At 38.2% G+C, this 21,472-nt stretch overlaps 2 protein-coding genes across 4 annotated transcripts in view; one reads left to right on the plus strand and one right to left on the minus strand.

The window, feature by feature from the left end:
• HMGCLL1 (3-hydroxy-3-methylglutaryl-CoA lyase like 1) overlaps window positions 1-6,074 on the plus strand; it is a 79,805-nt gene extending 73,731 nt beyond the window's left edge. For all 3 annotated transcript variants that reach the window (XM_061990062.1, XM_061990063.1, XM_061990064.1), the window contains 2 exons: window positions 392-517; window positions 5,960-6,074. In XM_061990062.1, coding sequence (XP_061846046.1) covers window positions 392-517; window positions 5,960-6,073 — 240 coding nt within the window. In that variant the 3' untranslated portion in view covers window position 6,074. The remainder of the gene's footprint in view (window positions 1-391; window positions 518-5,959) is intronic.
• Window positions 6,075-16,119: 10,045 nt separating this feature from the next.
• Window positions 16,120-21,472, minus strand: part of GFRAL (GDNF family receptor alpha like) — a 31,800-nt gene continuing 26,447 nt past the window's right edge. Inside the window, exons 11-12 of the mRNA XM_061989174.1 lie at window positions 17,180-17,261; window positions 16,120-16,207 (exon numbers count right to left, since the gene is read on the minus strand). Coding sequence (XP_061845158.1) covers window positions 16,120-16,207; window positions 17,180-17,261 — 170 coding nt within the window. The remainder of the gene's footprint in view (window positions 16,208-17,179; window positions 17,262-21,472) is intronic.

Below are 21,472 nucleotides of genomic sequence, written 5' to 3' on the forward strand. Positions count from 1 at the left end.
TAGACTTCCCTAAATAATTTGAGTGGCACGTAGATCAGATGCTAATATTAAGACTTCCAACTTGCAAAGGCTTACACATATGCTTAAAATTACACGTTTAATAAACACTTTGATTGTATTTCTTTCCATGTAAGCCTTTGCAGGAATCATCTGCCAAAATCACTTGTAATGGACTGTCAGTTCTCCCTTCTGCTTCCTGTGTTTGAGGAGTCTTACCTTATAAAGATGTCAGGACCAATGACATTATAAGAAATTTCCTCCAAGAAACGCACCCTTTTGTGGAGAAATGTGTATTTTATCCATGAAAACTAATATGCATGGCCTGCTATTGATAAATAATAATGAAAAATACTCTGTACTGATGTTACATTTTTGTGTTGTTGTCTTCCAGATGGGAGTTGCTGTAGTGGATTCATCAGTTTCAGGACTGGGTGGTTGTCCCTATGCAAAAGGTGCCACTGGAAATGTAGCTACAGAGGATGTAGTGTACATGCTTAATGGTCTGGGAATCAACACAGTAAGATATTTTTACTTGCTACTTAAGACTTTGAGGAAAACAAAATTTTTTTTCTGGAAGACATCTGACTTGTGCTGTACAATAAATGATGGGGAGCAAATAGTAGTTTTTACAGACTCTGTGTTTTGATGTAGCTTGACACATAACATGAGTGATATTGTCTTCACTATCAATTCAGAGTAGAACTGGTTTGTGTATTTGACAAGACTTCTCTACCTGGAGCTCTGAGGAGCTCAGTAGCAACTCCTTTGAGTCATTTCTCTGCTCAAGAGATGACTACTGTAGACATTGCCCCAGAAGGCTGGTCAGCTCTATGCTGGAAAGACTGTGAGGACCTCAGCTTTTTCTCACAGAGCTTTGGATTTGCTTCATAGAGCTTATAAATTCGTTGTCATTTTTTCTGGCTTCAAATTAGAAGACATTGTGGTGTTTGGAGCCCAAGAACAGAAGATTGTTATTTCTCATATATCAATTTAATATATTTAAAAATTGTAAAAAATCTGTTAGTTGCTAGCAGACTGCATAGTCTTTTTTATTTCCAGCCCTATTCTTGGAGAAGAGGGCAAAGCAACTTATCTGCACTGATCTGCACTTTAATGAACCTCAAATACTGTGTTCAGTTTTGGGCCCCAAAGAGGGACATTGAGGACAGGCAATAGAGCTGGAGAACAAGTCTTATGAGGAATGGCTGAGGGAGACAGGAATGTTTAACCTGGAGAAGAGGAGGCTGAGAGGAGACATGATCCCTCTCTACAACTACCCAAAAAGAAGTTGGGGTAAAGGTGGGGGTAAATCTCTTCTCCCAAGCCGCAAGTGACAGGACAAGAGGAAATAACCTCAAGCTGTGCCAGGAGGGGTTTAGATTACATATTAGAAAAAAAAAAATCACCAAAAAGGTTGTTAAGCATTGGAACAGGCTGCCCAGGGAAATGGTTGAGTCACCATCCCCAAAGGTATTTAAAAGACACATGTAGATGTTGCAGTTAGAGACATGGTTTAGTGATGGGCTTGACAGTGCTGGGTTAATGGATTACCTCAAAGATCTTAAAGGTCTTTTCCAACCTAAATGACTCTATGAACCTTACCAATGAGCATTCAGACTTGAAGAGCACACATTCAGTATTCCTGGCTCAACTCACACATTAATTATTCCTGGGAAACAAGAACTGCTGCCTTCTTCAAATAATGTGCTCTTTGGTCTTCCTGTTGGTCATCATTACTCTGAAATGTGTCATAATAAATTTCATAGAATCATAGAATGGTAGGGATTGGAAGAGACTCTTAGAAATCATATAGTCCAAACCCCTGCAGAAGCAAGTCCATCTAGATCGGGTCACACAGGAACGTCTCCAGATGCGTTTTGAAGACCTCCAAAGAGGAGACGTGACAACTTCTCTGGGCAGCCTGTGCCAGGGCTCCCTCACCCTCACAGTAAAATCATTTTTCCTTATGTTTCAATGGAACTTTTTGTGTTCCAGCTTCATCCCATTACCCCTTGTCCTGTTGCTAGAGACAACAGAAAAAAGGGATGTCCCAACCTCCTGACAGCCACTATTTAGATATTTGTAAATATTGAGGTCCTTCCTCAGTCTCCTCTTATTCAGACTGAACAACTCCAGTTCCCGCAGCCTTTCTTTGTATGAAAGATGTTCCAGTCCCCTGATTGTCTTGGTGGCTCTGGACTGGAAGTTTCCTGTCCCTCTTGAGCTGGGGAGCCCAGAACTGGACACGGGACTCCAGATGAAGTCTCACCAGGGCAGAGGAGAGGAGGAGCAGAACCTCCCTCAACTTGCTGGCCACGCTCTTCTTGCTGCATCCCAGGATGCCATTGACCTTGGCCACGAGGGCACATTGCTGGCTCATAGAGTCATAGAATCATAGAATGGTAGGAGTTGGAAGGGACCTTTAGAGATCATCTGGTCAAACCCCCCTGCAGAAGCAGATTCACCTAGATCAGGTCTCATAGGAACATGTTTAGTTTATTATCAATCAGGACTCACAGATGTGTCTCTGCAGAGCTGCTCTCCAGCAGGTCAATCCCCAGCCTGTACTGGTGCATAGGGTTTTTCCTTCCCAGATGCAGGACTCTGCACTTGCTTTTGTTGAACCTCATGAGGTTCCTCTCTGCCCAACTCTCAAGCCGGTCGAGATCCCGCTGAATGGCAGCACAGCCTTCTGGGGAATCAGCCAGTCCTCCCAGTTTGGTGTCATCAGCCAACTTGCTGAGGGTACACTGTCCCCTCATCCAGGTTGTTGATGAAGATTATGAATAAGACTGAATTCTTTCTAACTCAAGCAAATCAATTACTTTAACTTAGAAATAGACTTTGAGTGATAAGCTCAAAGAAGAATAAATAGAAGCTGCCAAAACTGCAATGTATGTGGTTTGTATTTAGACTACTGCAGAAAGAAATTGAAATACCTGATGTCAGAAATACAATTATCTGAGTTATTGGGGAGCTTATTACGTTTGTCCTTTGCAGTTCAGTGTGACAGACATGCTGACAGAGTTCCTTGACATAAAAGAATCATGGAACTTGTTTCTATATTGTAAATCTCCGGAGCACTTTTATGCCATATTCAATACCTTACAGAGATCACTGTAATGTTTGTCTGCTTTCATTTGCTTCTTAGATACTAGTGGTTAGACATCTGTTTAGAAAAGATTTAGTCACTAGTGTCCATTGTACAAATGGACTGTGTTTTGGACTGTTCTTAAATGCTTTGGGGTAGCTTTTTTCCATGAAGAAGGTATTTATTGTTTTGAAACAACACAGTTCTTTGGAATAAGGAGAAATCAGGCATTTCACTTTACGTTACTGTCCACCTTAGAGTTAGGCTTTCATGTATAGTCTTTCCCTAACTACCCATTGACTTTTCCAAACTGACTGATAGTAAAAAAGAATTAATTAAATCAAAATAGCCTGAATAAGTGAATACCATGTTCCAGTAAGGTTTATTAATCTGTTAATGATCTGGTGTCCAAGCAGGAACTTAGTTTGTCCTAGAGGTTAATACCAAATCCCATGGAGAAAAGAATTTCAGCATCAAATATTTAGTTATTTTGTTTTTTAACAAAAAATTAGATTATGCATTAATAAATAATGAGACTTTGCTTCTTGACCATTTTCTGGCACATTAAGAAATAAGTGGTTTACTGGAAAAGAGTCACAGACCCTTATTACCTTAATATACAAGTTTGATCTTTGCAGTGTTAGTTGGTTTTGGTACTGTGGCCAATTCTGTAAAATCATTATGAAAAAAAGATCTATTGATATGTCCCTTTTTATGTAATGACATAAAAAGAAATTATATTACTCATGCTGTCCCTTTGCAAGGAGCACTTTGTTGTGGTCCTATCTGCTATGCATTAAAGTTTTCATTTTGTTGACTGAAGTTAAAATGTCAACCAAAGGAAGGACGGTATTTAAGCACACATTATTGAGTTCTGATCAACTAGATGTATCCAAATAATAATTAATGTGTGTTCTAAACTGTACTTCAGAACATGTAACCAAGAAGTGACACATGAAATGAATCTTCAGAAGGCTAAATGTGAAATAATTTTCTAGCAGAGCCCATTTACAAAGAGATTTATTGGTTGTACTATGGTAATGGATAGATAATTATGTCATAGATCATTAGGAAACTTTGTAGGGAGACAGGTGCTTTCTAAAAAAAACCAGTTTCTATATGGTTTCTGTATAATTGCAGTGATAGTACTTGTGCTGATGATGCTTTCAAAGTGCTTGGGAAACAATAAGCCTTCTGAGAAGCAACTAAGTATTGTTAGCCCTGTGTTACTGACACTGAAACCAAAGTTCAGAGAGATAATAGACTTGGTATTTTGGAATGCTGAATGACAACTAATTAATTGAAGTCTATAGGAGTTAAAGGACTTTGCCTTCTGGAAGAAGCTTTTCTGGCTTAAGGCACTTCTCCAAGTTCAGAGATACTATTGGAAATACTTGTCTTTGTTTCATTCCTTGATGTCAAGGAACAATTCTGGATATATGGAGTGGTTACCAAGTACACTTAAGTACATTTCTGAGTATCTATCTGAAGACATACTATTTTGACTGAAGAGTTTTACAAACACTTGTCAGTACTCTTCCTATCCTCATCTGCAAATCATGCTTGTGAATGCTGGTTTTCGTGCCCTCATGGTAATCCTCTTTGGTTCACAACACTTATAGAAGAATGACAATTTAAAAGGCAGAGATGCTCGTCATGCATTTAATGAATGTGAACTGTGAGCATATGTTTCTTATCAGCACATATCACATTATACAGTGTTACAGGGCTGAAAATGTGAATTTTGTATAATTTGGGGGTTTTGTTTTGCTGTCTTCCATAACCTAAATACCAAGTATGTCTACGATGGTATGTTTCTCATTTCTTCCTAGTAAAAAGGCACAGATGCTCTAAGATTTTTTTAGATTATGTTATGTGCAATAGCACTCTCCAGACTAAACCTAAGCAGTGACCAATAAGCTGAAATCACCCTTGTTATAACTTTATTAAAATTTAGATGGTGTTAAATGCTAGAGATGATTGGAAGCTTTTAAAGCATTTCTTTTTAAAATTAAAAATGTTTTTGATTACATTTCCATGGAGTAATTTGTATACTTCTTAACTTTTATAGATAATTCCAAGAATGAAAGAGGCAAAGTTTTATCATAGAACACGGAAATAGGTGCTAGATTAAATTAAAGGATTAAGGATATAAATTGGGCCTTGGTCTGAACTTTAGTGCATAAATCCATACATGTTCGGAAAGTGTGTTATGCAACACATCTTGCACTCTTTAATGTTGTGTCACACTTCTTCCAGCTTTATGTGACTGCTCAATCTATTGGTAGTTCAAAGTCCCCTTTTGTATGCCTTCTGCAGGAACTTTACTGGTTTCTAAATGTCAATCTTTGGAGCAAGTACTTACATCACTTATATGATCTAACTCTAAAACTTTTACTATATGTGAGCAATCTAGGATTCCACTTTAGCAATCAAGCAGTACCAAAACCCAACTGTTTGCTCAAGAAAAGTATTTTTAGCATGGCCAGATCGAGCAGATGCAATTTTTTGCTCAGTTTTGCTAGCTGTGTAGCATAATTTTTCACTGAAAGGAACTTCTTCAGTGAAGGTATTATATTTTTTCAAGAGAATGTAGGATCTTATTTCTCGTTGAACTTGGTTACCAGTATAAGTGTGTTTCCTCCATTTTTCTGAGCTTCAAATGAGATAAGCATGAAGTTTCTTACCCTGGAAAGCAGAATCTTGAAACAACTGGAAGCTGTGACTATTGTCTAAGTCACTGTAACTCTGCATTACCAACACATGACATAAATTGGGCTAAAATTATTAGACCCTGAATTTAAAAAAAAAAAAAAGGAGTTTAAGCGTGTGTAGTTATTATTCTTAACATTTTCACCTCTTTTTTAGGGAGTAAATCTTTATACAGTGATGGAAGCCGGAAACTTCATCTGTACAGCTTTGAACAAGAAAACAAACTCAAAGGTTGCACAAGCTTCCTTCAATACTGGAACCGTCAATTAAATGTGGGATTTTTTTGCAGCTTAATGATGTTCATCATCTACCATGACCGAGGACATTTATATCAAGAAAACAAGTATAAGAAAATCATTTCAGCAAAGAACCAAAATAGAACCCATACATAACTTTTTATTATGGGAAGAGTTATTGTATTGTACTGTCTTGACAAGAGCTGTCTGATTTGTAAGTAAGAAATAAATTACTTTAGTACAGAACCCTGTGCTTGGTACTTCTACAAATGAGAAAAATATGTAAACACCAGGACATTTTACCAAGTTTTTAATTTAGTTATCTTTCTTTTTGGGAAAACTAGTTAGGAGCAATGAATAAAGAGTTAATTTTTAGTCAAGATAACATTTAGAATAGTACAAATATTTACAGTAGTTTTTGAGATCACACACTGTGTGTGGCAATCCAATTATGTGTTTTATTTTTCTGAATCTTTACTTTTCATTTGTCAAATCAATTGTGTTATAAACGTGGAGCCAAATCTGAATTCAGCATAAGAATTTTTTAGCGATAGCACTTTTTACTTTTTGTTTTACTTAACATTTGTTCAGTTATGGAAGACTTTATCTTGATCCAAGACTTTGTGGTGACTGGAGCTCTGCCAGATCCTCCAAATCTAATGCAAATTTCCTTATTTGTTACATATGTTAAAATTGTTGTAGTTGCTTTTTTTTTTTCTCAACAGTATTAAAACCGAATTATATGAAGCAATTGAAAGTAGTCAAGGTCTTTAACCATCATTCGGGCTAGTAATAGTATGGAAGAAGCTAATTTTTTGTCAAAAAATTGTTCCTTTTAAATGCTAAATATCAGCTAAATGACAGTTTACTGCATGGTCATTTTTAGATCAATAATGGAAAAATTCGAAGACAAGCCTTTTCCTATTTACAAATTATTCAAATATGCCATGAAAATGTTGCCATTTTTTCAGTCTGAAACATCAGTACTGTTATAGTTTGTTTATATAGTGTCCTTCTGTGCATTCTTTGTGTACTTGACCTTGATCTAATTTATTTTCTGAACATAGCCTGTTAACATGAAAATCTAAACCCATGGAATATGACCTTTTTGGATGTTCTTCATTTTCCTCCAAAATATTAAAAGCTAGGAGAAGCTAAGAGGAAAGAAAAGATAGCATGTAAGAAAAGAAAAGGCTGAATCATTTTTGTCTGGAACTCAACTCTGCCAAGTTACAGATGAGTTTCAGTTTGTCTGAAGTGAACTTTTTCTGAGATCTTTTAGACAATATTGTAGTTTAGAATTGGCATACACTTAAGAAAGTCAGACTTTGAATGCCAGATAACTCAAAGCTATAAATTTGATACAAAACCTCAATTTTGTTTATGCTGTAATGATATTAAAAACTAATATAGACTACATTGTTTCATGATAAGTGTCAAAGAATAAGCAAAGAAATGTGTTCAGGTGAGACAGGAAATATCTTGCTATTCAGTCCAAAATATTAAATTACAGCCCTTCTTGTGATATCTAGTTAGAAAATTTTCAAGTATTCTTAAAGATTTGAACACCCTAATTTGTTTGACCTGCTCTGGATGCATAATTGGATCACCACAGAAAGTGCTCTTTCCTTATTTTCCCATGTTTCAGCTGGGGCTTTGCTGTTTAGCAGCCACTGTGGCTCACATATTGTAACATAAACTTTAATAAAGCCAGGTCCTGAACCATTCCCAGATTTAAAAATTCTGTGATGGATTAGATCCAATAAAGAAGTGGAAACTCTACAGCAGTACTTAGGCTGTACTTAGTCTTATAATTAGTGCTTAAGCCTAAACGGTGTGCCAGAATTGACATACCAAAAACTCCCTAGTTCAAGTGTCAAACATTTATCTCTGAAGGTGACTAACCACACTGTAATACTTTCCTGTTTAACAATAACATTTCCTTCTTTGTTTACATTTGTGCAGGCACAGAATTAGCTCATTTTGAGATCAAGTATGCAGTCCTCATGTAGGGTCTAATGAATTTCTTCCACCCTAGCTCCTCAGAGCATGTTGAGCCAACATAAGCAAGACTGAGCTTCTCAAAAAATGGAAGTGAAGTCACAGCTTGAAAAAAAAGTAGTTGTGATGCAACCCATCTTTTAAATGTTGTCCTGAATGTTGGACTAAGAAATTGATCTGAGATTAACTTGCTACTCAGCCTGAGGAGAATCAAATGCACTTTCTTGACATCCGATTCAATGGATGTAATCTACAAATGGAAAAGAATGCACTTTCTAGTAAATCTGGATGAAGTTGTGCCACTGGGTAGGATCGAATTATAAATTCCTGAGACCAGAAAGATCACAAGAAAAAAAGTCTCTGCAACAGATGGGAGCTTTTTACCTTGAGGATAGTGAGGACTTCAACTGTACACCAAGTTAGGAACCAAACCAATACTGTCCACCTTTTGATAAGTATACCAACTACAACATCTTAGATAAAAATGAATGATTTCACTGCTACCACAACTTTTATGTTTAATAAAATACTTATGAGAGTTGGGCAGAGAGGAACCTCATGAGGTTCAACAAGGGCAAGTGCAGAGTCCTGCATCTGGGAAGGATCAACTGCATGCACCAGTACAGGCAGGAGGTCGACCTACTGGAGAGCTGCTCTCTACAGAGAGACACCTGGAAGTGCTGGTCAATAATACACTAAACATGAGCCAGCAATGTGCCCTCATGCCCAAGAAGGCCAATGGCATCCTGGGATGCATCAAGAAGAGTGTGGCCAGCAGGTCAAGGGAGGTTCTTCTCCCCCTCTCCTCTGCCTGATGAGGCCTCATCTGGAGTACTGTGTCCAGTTTTGGGCTCCTCAGCTCAAGAGGGGTCCCTTCCAACCCCTACCATTCTATGATTCTATGAACACATATAGTAAAATAAAGGAGCTAACTCTGCTCAGTTTCTTGGGAGTTGTACACTACCATCAAGGATTGCTGTTGTTTGTGCTAAGAGACTCTCACACTCTGAGGGAGTTTACAGATAAGCCTCTGTGCGTAGCATACCCTGGACTTCTCAGCATCTGGGCTGTCCAGTTTGCAATTCAAAGGGTCTTAAGTCTCCCTATGCACTGAAACAGGGTACCTATTAAATCACAGGGACAAACAACCTAAAAGGTCTCAGTTCTTTATTGGGTCTACTTTAGAAACTACTTGGGAGCTTGCAGAGAGCTTCAAATTCAGGTCTGTTACTCTGTAACGATGTGAGCATTGAAAAAGATGAGCAGTCACATCTGGAGCCTGCTCTTTACCTGCATGTTCAGCTCCAACCACATAGTGAGTTATAGTAATCCATAGTGGAGGTCACAGACAAATGAATTGTTTGTCAGGATCCTTACAAGGGAGGAAGAAATGTAGAGCCAGACTCAAAAAACCACAATGTTTATGGGCCAAAAGTGCCATCTGGGATGAATTTAGGTCTGTGGGTTCAGGTGAGCCACCTCCATAAAATCCTTCTTTGCTTGTAGTATGACTGAGATTCCTGAGACACCTCATGTTTTTACTAGTAAAATATGTTTGGCACATAAAGTGCTGCTACTCTGCTTTCCTGGGCTGGCATCATTTTGGCTGTGCAAAGTGTTTTAATTCCTAATTTCTGACTTCACAAAATAAGCATATCTTGCCCTTAAGACCAAGGGTTAATCCAGTAGCTATGTCATGAACATGCATCACTCCCATAGGCAGCACTGAATTCACAGAATCTTAAGGGTTAGAAGGGACCTCAAAACCCCCCTGCCAGAGCAGGACCACTTAGAGGAGGTCACATGGGAACTCATCCAGGTGAGGTTTGAATGTCCCCAGAGGAGACTCCAGGACCCATCTGGGCAACCTGTTCCAGTGCTCCCTCATCCTCACACTGAAGAAGTTTATCCTTTGTTTCTTTGGAACCTCTTATATTCTAGCTTGTGCCCATTACCCCTTGTCCTGTCATTGGACAACACTGAGAAGAATCTGACTCCATCCTCCTGACACCCACCCTTTATGTATTTGTAAACATTAATGAGGTCACCTCTCAGTCTCCTCCAAGCTGAAGAGCCCCAGCTCCCTCAGCCTTTCATCATAAGGGAGATGCTCCTCTCCCTTAATCACCTTTGTGGCCCTGCGCTGAACTCTCAGCACATAATAAAAAGTTAAGACTACATCCCTTCAAAAAGTGGTGTTTCAAAAAATAAGATAGACTAAAGTCTTATCAGAAGCAGATTAGAAGTGCCAAGGTATTCTATGCTTTGGAGTTTTTCTTCTGTAGTTCACTATATCAAAGTCACTGCAGAGATCTCACAGAACATGGAGATCATCTTACACTTGCCAGGGCCATGGAGTATAAAAACTGGAGTTCCCAGGGCCCTATTTGGTCTGTGCTCAGGTCTGAACCTGTGAAGGTTCAACAGCTTAACAATGTCATACTGCTGGAATTTCCTTTAAAACTTTTGTGGTAGTTTTTCTCATGTTGTTGGCAGTAGCTAAAAAGTCAAATACTGGCTTCTTTGGCTGATCAAGGTAGTATGTTTTGCTAAAGGCATGGCTGGTGTGCATTTTTTGAGTTGATCGGTTGTATTATTAATGGACATAATTGCTCTTCAGTGCCTTTCACAAGACAGCAACGACATGGAGCCTGTACATGGATAGTGCTAATGCCTTCCAGCATCAGCTTACTTTGTAGTTTAAACTTTCATGTATTAGGGTGACTTGGCTCCAGACCAGCACTTTAATGTCTCATTTTCATGTATAAACAGAGTTTATGGAAATAAGAGATGAATATTCTGGTCTTGTGAATAAGTCCAAGCCAAGGCTTTGGCTAATTTTCCATTCTTAAAAGCATCATTTGAGTTCATAAAACTTTTATTATTGTAATAAGGAGTCACAAAATGAAGACTGCAAGTCTGTAAGGTAAAATGCCTATGTTTGGGATCAGTGCTATTGAAAAGAAATAATACTTGTCAAAAGAGTTAGTGTGAATGTGTAAGAGCTGTCTATTTTTTTACTGAGTTACTTTTAACAGGTGTGAATGTTGTTTAGTTAATGTGATGCCTGAAAATGAGTATTTTCTGTCACTGAGTTTTTCTGCGATTTCTCAGACTGCCTTAAGTTCTCTTTATCAATTGTGAAATGTCTAAAGAACAGACTAAACAGAAGAATCAATCTGGAGAAGTGAATGAAAGACACTTGCTTTCCAGTTCTTGACTTGATCAGTGCTTTCCTTTGTTATATTTTTGAAAGTTATTTTTCTCTGTGGTCCTGCTCTAGTGCAGTGTTGATCTCCATTGGTGCAATAACACAGCAGGCAGAAGGACTACTGCCAAAGTCAACTTAGTCGTTTGAAACCAATGTCAAAGAAATTGTGTTTGTTAAGAAATTGTCATGTACCCTCTTGGTTAAATGCATTTGTGATTTTGCAATATGTGGTATTAAAGCTGAAATAAAATCTATGTCAGTGTTTACTGAAACTGTTATGCTCATGTATTACGCCAGATTCAGCAGCTCTGACTAACCAGCTCACACAAACGGCATTAGCAAATGTAAGCTGTCACTCTGACATGTACGCCTGTGTTGACTTTGTTACCTCGTAATCCATTTGGAGTGCATTTTCTTAGGATTACCTTTTTATCAGTTGTTCCTGTGTGTTTTTATAGCTGACAAATCTCTTTTAAGTTACTAGGGAAACATTTCTTCCCTCCATTAGCTAAACATTAAAAGCTACAAAAAAGTCAATGAGGCATTATCTAACTTCAGATGTTCCACTGCAGAGTAGAAATCTGTTCCCTCTAAGTGATGTCTAAGACCCCCTACACACTTCATGGGAGACTGAATGACTTCAGCATGTGGTCTGAAACATCAGCATTGTTGATCAGGAAACTTTCTTGGAAAAGTCAACAGTAAAATTCCCTACCCCATGCTAGCATTGAAGTGCCTCAACATGGTCTGCAGTTAGTTATCTTCACCAGCTTGAATCCAAGAGTTAGCATTTTCCCTGGTGGAAGGACACCCATGGTAATTTAAAAAAAAATAACTGAATAGTCTTCACTCTTTAAGGCAGCAACTTGGCAAAGGTGTTGGTGCTACTTCCATCCATCTTCTATGTTACTAGCTTGATCTGACATCTAGCTCAGAGTACTAGGATGTGATTCCCACAACAGCCTGCAAAGGCTGAGTCCACGCCTGTCTCACAAGGAGGTGAGATGATTGAAGAAAATATTTGTTAAGAATTCCAGACTCACTGTGGCTGCGGATGTGGTCTTTCTGGACATTAGTAAAGCCTTTGACGTAGTCTCCCACAACATTTTCCTGGACAATCTGGCTGCCCATGGCTTGGATGGATGTACTCTGGGATGGGTGGAAAACTGGCTGGATGGCCAGGCCCAGAGAGTCATAGTGAATGGAGTTAAATTCAGTTGGTGACAGGTCACCAGTGGCGTTCCCCAGGCCTGTACTATTTAACATCTTTATCAATAAACTGGATGAGGAGATCAAGTGCACCCTCAGTAGGTTTGCAGTTGACACCAAGCTGGGTGGGTGTGTAGATCTCCTTGATGGCAAGAAGACTCTTCAGAGGGATGTGGACAGGCTGGATCGATGGGCCAAGGTCAATTGTGTGAGTTTCAACAAGACCAAGTGCTGGGTTCTGCAGTTGGGCCACAGCAACCCCATGAAACGCTACAGGCTTGGGGATATGTGGCTGGAAAGCTGCCCAGAGGAAAAGGACCCAGGGCTGTTAATCAACAGCTGGCTCAACATGAGCCAGCAGTGTGCCCAGGTGGCCAAGAAGGCCAATGGCATCCTGGCTTGTATCAGAAATAGTGTGACCAGCAGCACCAGGGAAGTGACAGTCCCCCTGTACTTGGCACTGGTGAGGCCACACCTCGAATATGGTGTTCAGTTTTGGGCCCCTCACTATAAGAGGGATATTGAGCTGCTGGAGCGTGTCCAGAGATGGGCATCAGAGCTGGTGAAGGATCTAGAGAACAGATCTTTTGAGAAGCAGCTGAGGGAGCTGGGGATGTTTAGCCTGGAGGAGGCTGAGGTGAGACATGATCACTCTCTACAGCTACCCGAAAGGAGGTTGTAGTGAGGTGGGGAACAATCTCTTCTCCCAAGTAATGAACGGAAAAGAGGAAATGGGTTCAAGTTGCACCAGGGGAGGTTTAGATTTGACATCAGGAAGAACTTTTTCACCAAGAGGGTTATTAAGCATTGGCATGGGCTGCACTCCGAGTGGTGGAGTCACCATCCCTGAAGATACTCAAAAGACACATAGATGAGGTGCTGAGGGATATGGTTCAGTTTAATGATGGGCTTGCCAGTGTTAGGTTAGTGGGTGGACTCAGTGATCTTAAATATCTTTTCCAACCACAATGATTCTATGATATGACAGGAGAAGTGGAGGCTTAGACCTTACAGCCTTGTAGCTTCAGTAGTGCATAAGGAACAGCTAAGCCTGTGTACTTATCTTAAAAACTCTTATCACATTTAATTTGAAACAACGTTTAGATAAACTACATAAACAACCTTGAAGGAAAAGAACTGGAACTTAGTATTCCCCTTTTCAAATGAGGTGCTATAAGCACCCTAACCCTTCCTCTAACCCAATCAGTCTTTATTTCTTCATTTTGTGATGTCCTAGCTCCAGTGGAAGAGGGATGAACACCACATCCTTACCCAAAATTACATATGTCCTGGGAATTCCAAGTCATCAATGAGATTTAATTTTCCTCAGTGAGGAATTAGATGCAGCTGTGTCCCTTCAGAGGAAAACTTTTTAATGGTGAAGCTGTAACAAAGAAACTACTTCTTCCATCACAAAACTGTTCACGAAGCAGTTAGTCTAATCATGATCACTTGAATACACATCATCCCAGCATAAATTCCTTTATTTAATGCCTAGATACAATTGACAGAATACAGTGGCCACTAAGAAATATAAACCAAAAGAATACATTTTGCATGTATAATGAAAGAAATGTACTTTTCCAAGCATCTAATGAAGAGATCCTGTGAAATTACAGAAGCAACACGATAGCCACTAAATACTTCGCTGTCTTTCAGAGTAACTCAAATACTTGCCCTCAGTTTCAAATACAGCTTACATACTTATATGTGTGTGTGTGTGTGAGTGTGTGTCTAAGCACGTATATTAGTTGAGTTCCTAGTATCTAAAAATAAGGCAATTAGAAAATAAAATTTGTAAGACATAAAGTTAAAAGAGATGTTTTTTATGGATGAGATTTAGTTAAATTTGTATATGAGTAGATCTTTTTAAATTTTGTAACACAGAAGGTTCAGCATTGCATTACTGGGTTTTGAAGCCAGATTGAAAACCAACTTAGAGTTCACTTCATATGTATATTTTCTCTATGAAGAAATCGTTTATTGAACACTGATAACAGTACTTTACCAGTATTTTCAGTTTGAACTTCATACTTTTAAGATCAAGAATATTAATGTACTACTTTCAAAATATCTACATGGTGGGAGATAAACTAAATGCTGCAAATTGCTGGACTGATATTTTTTTATTAACAAACTAACCACCTTTACACTTTTCTCTTGCAATTTTTGGCCAAAAACTGACTTAGTAATGAAATAACATTTGGCTGCAAAACAAAAATGAACTTCTAGCTTTATGCAAATCCTAAAGAAAGAGAAAATGTATGTTGTGATAATTGTTAAAAATGTTTAAAACTCTCTTCAATAGTATTGCACACCTAAGATTTTGCTCTCACATTAAATCCTTTCACAAGCTACCAAAGCCAGAAGCAAAAGTCACACAGAAGAGCAGAGATTCCTGCTCTTCTGATCACATCGTAAATTTATAGCCCTAGATCTGAATCAGTCATGGTCAGAACTGGAGCTGAATTCAGGAATTCAGGAATGGCACTGTTTGTTGGGTGAGTTACGTTTAGTTGAAATTCAGACAAAATTCAAATTAATCAAATTCAAGATAAAATTAATTCCTCAGATGTTATCATAAGAAGACAATTTATATGCTACTTATGGGAACGACTGTATAAGAAATGCCAGCCTATTATACTGTGCTGACCAGAAGCAGATCATTACAGAGATCTAACAAAGACAGCTAATTGCTAGTAAATAGAAGGTTAAATGTAGCAAAACAGCTCAGCTACAGGGAGAAATCCAGAACTCATGGCCAGAAAGTGGTATCCAGAGTGGTGTGTTAGAGACCATGACTCCCAGTACAGTGCACAGGGAGAATTAGGCACTTCAGGAATTGCCTGGAGACAATGAACAGGAGACACAGATGGTGAGACAAGCCATAATTTCTCTCTTGAGAAGTAGTCACTTCAGGCTCAAGCAAGTGGCTTTTCCTACTGGATGTCCAGGCCACAAAATGCTTTCTAAAATTACTATATTCACATTGGCAAGACTCACTGATTTCCTTTTGAAGCATATTGGAGGAGAAAGAAAAAACAGTTTCAGCAAGAACATGCTGGAGTCAAAGCAGGAGCCCAGACAGACAGAACTGAATGCCTCTTTGTACTGAAAGGGCTTGTAATCCTGATATCCTCCTGCCCCACGAGTGTTCCACCACTAACCTTCAGGCAGCCTAACTGTGACTGCTGCCTTAAAAACATCACATCAAGTATTTGGTACCTGGGAACCTAATGTACAAAACCACTGCAAACATATTAATGAGCAGCCCTCCCAAAAGTTTCTCAGTGGATTTTTTTTTTTCCCTTGCCAGATGAGTTCAGATCAGAAGGGTGGGTTCCAAAGATTGCCACTCTTAGGCAAATTAATGCTGATACAGCAGTTATACCATTGTCATGTGCATCTAAAGAAGTGGGAAATGTGCAGCGCAGGACAGATCTATGAATCTACACAAATGAAAGAGAACACCCTTCGAATTTTTTTTTTTTAGCTTGTGAAAGGTTTAATGTGTGTTAATAAATATAAAAATCTTTTGTATGCTCAACTACAAAATTCCATAATTTAAAGTAAGTTTTCTAATATATATTTTACTATCGCATATGTACAACAGGTTGGCTTTCAAGAACATCCTTGAAAAGCATAAGCAACAGGGTAGTTCATCTGTGACTTTTATAATGGACCATAAATGTTTCAGAAGAATGGTCTGGCGAGGGACTCCTTGACTCATGTTTTGGTCTGCAGGCCCTGAAAACAAAGAATGTGCATGTATTTAACAATAAACTATACAGCTCTTAGTTTGAACTTTGGCTTAATTGAAATCAGTGGCAAAATTTCCCTCTTTTTATGATGAACACTGTGGTATAAAATAATTCCCTTCACTGTTATTAATGTACTGTTTTTTCTTCCATCCCTTGTATTCTTTAAATCTGAGTTTTATTTATATGCTGATATTCCTGTAACTGCAAACCTAAAGAGAAAGCCTCTGTTCCCATATATCCTAGACTTGCCTTTTGCATTTTTCTGCATGATTCCTCTTTGATCTGCCTCTGAATTTAATAACGAAATTTGACTCAATATCCCTCCCACTATATATAGCTCCTGCTACATCATGTTCTGTTACCTATCATCTGACAATGTAATTCTTGAAATCTGGCCATTTAATTTGCTCCAAGAAAATGTATCATTTAAAAAAAGGCCACGTTCGTTTGACTAAGTGAATGCACATTTCTGTTTTCTTACCAAGCATTGGTCTATGGGCAGTTTCTCATACTTTGGGAAGGGAGGCAATGTTTACAGAATCCTATCAGCAAAAATGGCAAGGTAGTAACTACAATAGCAGCATTCACAATTTGGTTTCTGAACATGTTATAATGCTGTGTGTTCTCATTTCCTTTCTGCATTACTTCTGCCTGCTACAGGGCTAGGAAGGTAGACTTGCAGAATTTCTGAATTCAGATTTCACTTTTCCCTGCCATGGGACAGGAAATGAAACCTCCTGAAACCTGGGATCTCGGCATGAATGGAGAGCATTGTAGATACGCATCATATTTCACTCTTTCTGGCTGACACCCGCAATGTCAGTTCTTTCCATCACTGGGGCATTCTGCACTGTTTTTAAAGACAATCGCAGTGCCAACCTCTTAACTAAGTCAAAACATTTTATTTTTTGCTTTTCCAATTTCCTAGAACCAATGATTAATATCCCAGTCAAATTACCTGATCTTTAGGAGAGTCAACAGCACTATTCCTAAGATGAGAACTATGCAGAAGGAATAGGCAATAATGTAGACTGTTTCACCTAGAAGTAGAAAACAGAAAGCAGACCTGAAACTTCTGTAGTAAGAATCAGATTTGAGATCTGAATTGGAATGCATACATAGGTAAGATAAATTAGCAATCAATTCTGACATCAGTAACTAAAAGAATGACAATGGTAAGAATAACTCTTCCTTCACCAGTTGGTTCAAAACTATTTTCAGAATCTTTTTAGTAAATACCAGATCCAATAGCAGTGCTTATGTGTGGCACTACCTTTTACACTATTCCACTCCAGGGGAACTACAACAACTTGTTACTCTGATTTGTGTTTTGCAGCATTTTCCCCATTGATTTTAAGATGTTAATTTTATTCTGTATGTCAGAGAAGACCTGGTTCATACTTATTTGCTAGACTTCTTTTCCTTTTTCACATATTACCATAATTGCAGTGTGCAACAATACTTGATCTAGAATCAAATTAATGTAAAATGGGATCTAACACTGCTTCTGGGCCCCATGCCTGTGGAGTTTCCTCTTTCTTTTTGGCTTCTTACCAAGAAGTCACTTAAGTGGCTTATGTGCTAAAAATTTCAACTCTTGAAAAACTGGGAATTGTTTCAACTTTCGTTTTCCAAATGAGGAGAAACTTATTTTTCCTGGACGAATGAATCCATCGGCTTTGATAAAATATTCTGAAGGAAAAGTTTCAGTTCAGAATGTGACTTAAGCCCTGCACCTGGGTTGAAGAGGTTGGATGACTTGATGAGAGGCCTCAGATCCAGAGCTGCAAGCATAAAATGTGAGACTTTTCTGTAATTTTCCTATTGCACTGATTCTGTATTTATACAATTGAAAAAAACCCAAAGTTTTGTTTATACAGGAACTCAAATGCAGAGTGGCAGAAGGTGGCCTTTTAGCTGTTCCCAAGGTGTTCCACCTTATGTACTTGGTCAATGAAATACTGAAGAAGAGATGGAGCCCGAGCCTCATCACCAGGAGAAGGCCAAATTCTTCTCTCTGAATCAGTTATCAATTATTATATATTGTGTACGTTTGTGCATGTGGACACACGGACCCTAAATGAGACACTTCTGTATACACTACATATATGCAACAAACACAATGTGTAGTGTAATACAGACATGGGCAGTATGGATGCTGCAGCAGCTCCAGTACGAGACACTGCATATATACTCTACAACAAGGCAAGCAGTAGGCAAGAACTGAGCAGGGCTTTGGAACAGTCTGTTTTTTATTATTATCATTTTTTCTCAAAAGCTATCAAACTATCAAGCTTTCCAGTGGAAGAAAAATTAAAGGAGTAACTGAACCATCAAAGTTTGCACTTAAATGCAGCAAGCTACTGAAAAATGGTTTATGTAGTGAATTTTTGAGGGAAGAGGAGTAAGCTCCATCTTAGTCTCAGTGGAGTACTGCTAATTTCATACATTTAAAAAAAGATCAGTAGTTAGCCCTCCTCTCAAGTTACAACTTATTTCTTTAAGGTGATGAATTTTAGGAAAAGAAAGTCCTTTAGACTTCTTTTGAAGTTTCTGAATCTTAACTGTACACAATCATTTAAAAAAACTTTCTGCAACTGCTCCCGCAGTTTTAGGGTCAAAAATTTCCTAGGTGTTTTGAAGTGGAAAGTGAGGTTCACACATAATTAAGGCAAATGGATTTTTTTCAGTACATCACTTCCCACAAGCCTAGAAAAAATATTGAAAGTGACAGTCATGGATGGTTAAGAACAGGCTAACAGAATTTAATGAAAAAATTACAATGTTTTTCTTTTAAAAATTGGGAAAAAAGTTTAATTTTGATAAAACATTTTGAAATTATTAAATCAAAATGTTTGTGGTTGGGGGGGGTTTTCGGTCAAAACCTTATGAAATGCTATGGTTGTGGTGAAGTAATTGCTGGTAAAACAGATGTTGGTTATAACATTTTCAGTTCTAGGTGGAACGCAAGAAAGATATTAATGATGAGATCATGCTAAAAGCTATGTATCTTCTCCTGCCTTCTGAGAAGTAAGGGAGTTTGTAAGGCTAGGAGAGGGCACAGTTTTGTGGCTGAATAGCAAATTCTTCAGTTTGTATATTTTTTCTGGTTTAACTACTTGAGTATGCTTACCTAGCTTCACTTAAATATTCTTGGGGTGCATGTCTTTCAGTAGGTGTTCTGTTCTTCTTTAAAACTCTGAAGGAATATTTTATATCATTTTTTACTGTTAATCTATGTCCAACCAGTTCCTGAAATGTGAAATAGTGCTAGGGAAGTTAATAAATATAATTATGAAAACTACCAGAAACTATATTTAGATTCCTGTGTGACATAATAGGCTCTATGATCCCATTTTGGTCTCTGTGTACGTGATATTGATCATTTGAACATGAACTTAATAACAATGAGTTAAGGCTTAAAAACTAGTGCCCTAAACAAACAATAGAAACATGAACTGAAATTAGACACATTTGTAGTTATGGATCAGTAAACAACCCTGGCTCTCATTCTATGGGACCGTCTCAAATATCCAGCCTTTATTGATGAGATGATTGGCCAAATTTGTACTCACAGACACAGATTCTAAATAAGATGTTAGATATCGGGGGGTTGGACTTGGTGATCTCTAAAGGTCCCTTTCAACCCCTACCGTTCTATGATGATTCTATGAATCACAGCTCACTTTAGAGCAGACAGATCCATAACAAGCATTAAAAACATGGTTAAGCAGAGATGGGAAAAAATGCAGCATACATGTCATTACTCTTATAAGAAACAGCTGTCTATTTCAGCACTTCTCTTCCACTTACTGAGGTACAGAAGAGAAAACCTGATTTGGGTTCTCTGACTACATGGGCAAAGGGATATGAATATCTACATATACCTTGAAGAAAGAAAGGCACACTGTCCAAAGACTTCTTACAGGAAGTTGCTAAAATATGAGATGTTTTCTGTCTTGATCTGTCAGAGAGTGAATCAACACAAGAGGAGGACAGTCACTTCCATTGCAATAGGAAGGGCTGTGAGGTGCTGGGCGGGCTGCTGTGACCTTGGAGGGGCCAGTGATCATGAGAAGCTTGTGGACCTTCTCACCTTGAGGCAGGTCTGTAGCAGGACCACTGCAGCTGCATGATTAATGTCTTGCCCTTCTTAGGATAGGCTGCAAACCTCAAGGACCCAATGGCTGAGGCTGCAGGTACCACTGGAGTGCTTGATGGAGCTTTCTGTGTAGGGCGTTTCCAGTGATGAAGTTTGGTAGCTGTGCTCTCAGTAGCTGGCGCAATTAGTGAGATTACACTCTTGTGTAAATCTACAGTTTATGCAAACCTAGTGAAATGGTTGTGAATATTCATCAGATAAATTAATTCCACCTAGTTCTCAGAAGTTTCTTGGCTACCCATAGCTTGTTTCAGGTTTTTTTCTACATATATAAAACTATCAGATTGATAATGTTTCCTACTTTACAAATTAAAGTCACTGGAGCTGAACTAATCTCAATTCCCACAGCAACTGGTATAATTATAGATAAACTCTGCCAATTACTTGTTTATCTAGGTTCTCTGCACAGCAAAACTCATTAGGAAATATATGATAACCCTACAATTTAAGATGAAATTAGATTAATTTCAACAGTTTTGAGTCAAGCCTATTTTTATTATATCTCATAAGAATGAGGTAAGAGTTCTTGCTTTCTCTTCCAGTGAAAAAATACTTTAGCTCCAAAGCTCTATGCTGATGAAAGCAAATGCTTATCTTTACACATGAATCATCTTTCAAATTAAAGTGTGGGAAGCAATCTTTTAAATCATGTGGATCTGTAAAATCATGGAGATAATTTGTGTAAGATAAAGTCAAATGCAGGCTGAAAGTGCATAACTAGGTAGGCAATAACATTTTTGAAGTTGGGAGAATTTTTGTTTGATTTATTGCATTTTGATGTTGTTTCCAAAATGACATAAAATTCTGGCCCCATCTAAGCTTACAGCAAGTCTCATTAACTTTTCATATGGTTAGCACTCTGCCACAGCACATCTTGTTTGCAGGGTTGTAGCAGCTCACAGATGACTGGGTTGGCCTCTGCCCTCCTGGATACGCCAATAGTGTAAATGCATTTTAAACAATCCTGTTATCATGCCAAAACTGGAATAGCATTTGTCCAACTGAAGAGGATTGTATTTATTTCCAAACATATATTAATATATGTATATATGTTTAGATTTAATATTTGTTACGAAAGACTCCTTTTAT

The sequence above is a fragment of the Colius striatus genome, chromosome 2, assembly GCF_028858725.1.
Source record: "Colius striatus isolate bColStr4 chromosome 2, bColStr4.1.hap1, whole genome shotgun sequence".
Taxonomy (NCBI): Eukaryota; Metazoa; Chordata; class Aves; order Coliiformes; family Coliidae; genus Colius; species Colius striatus.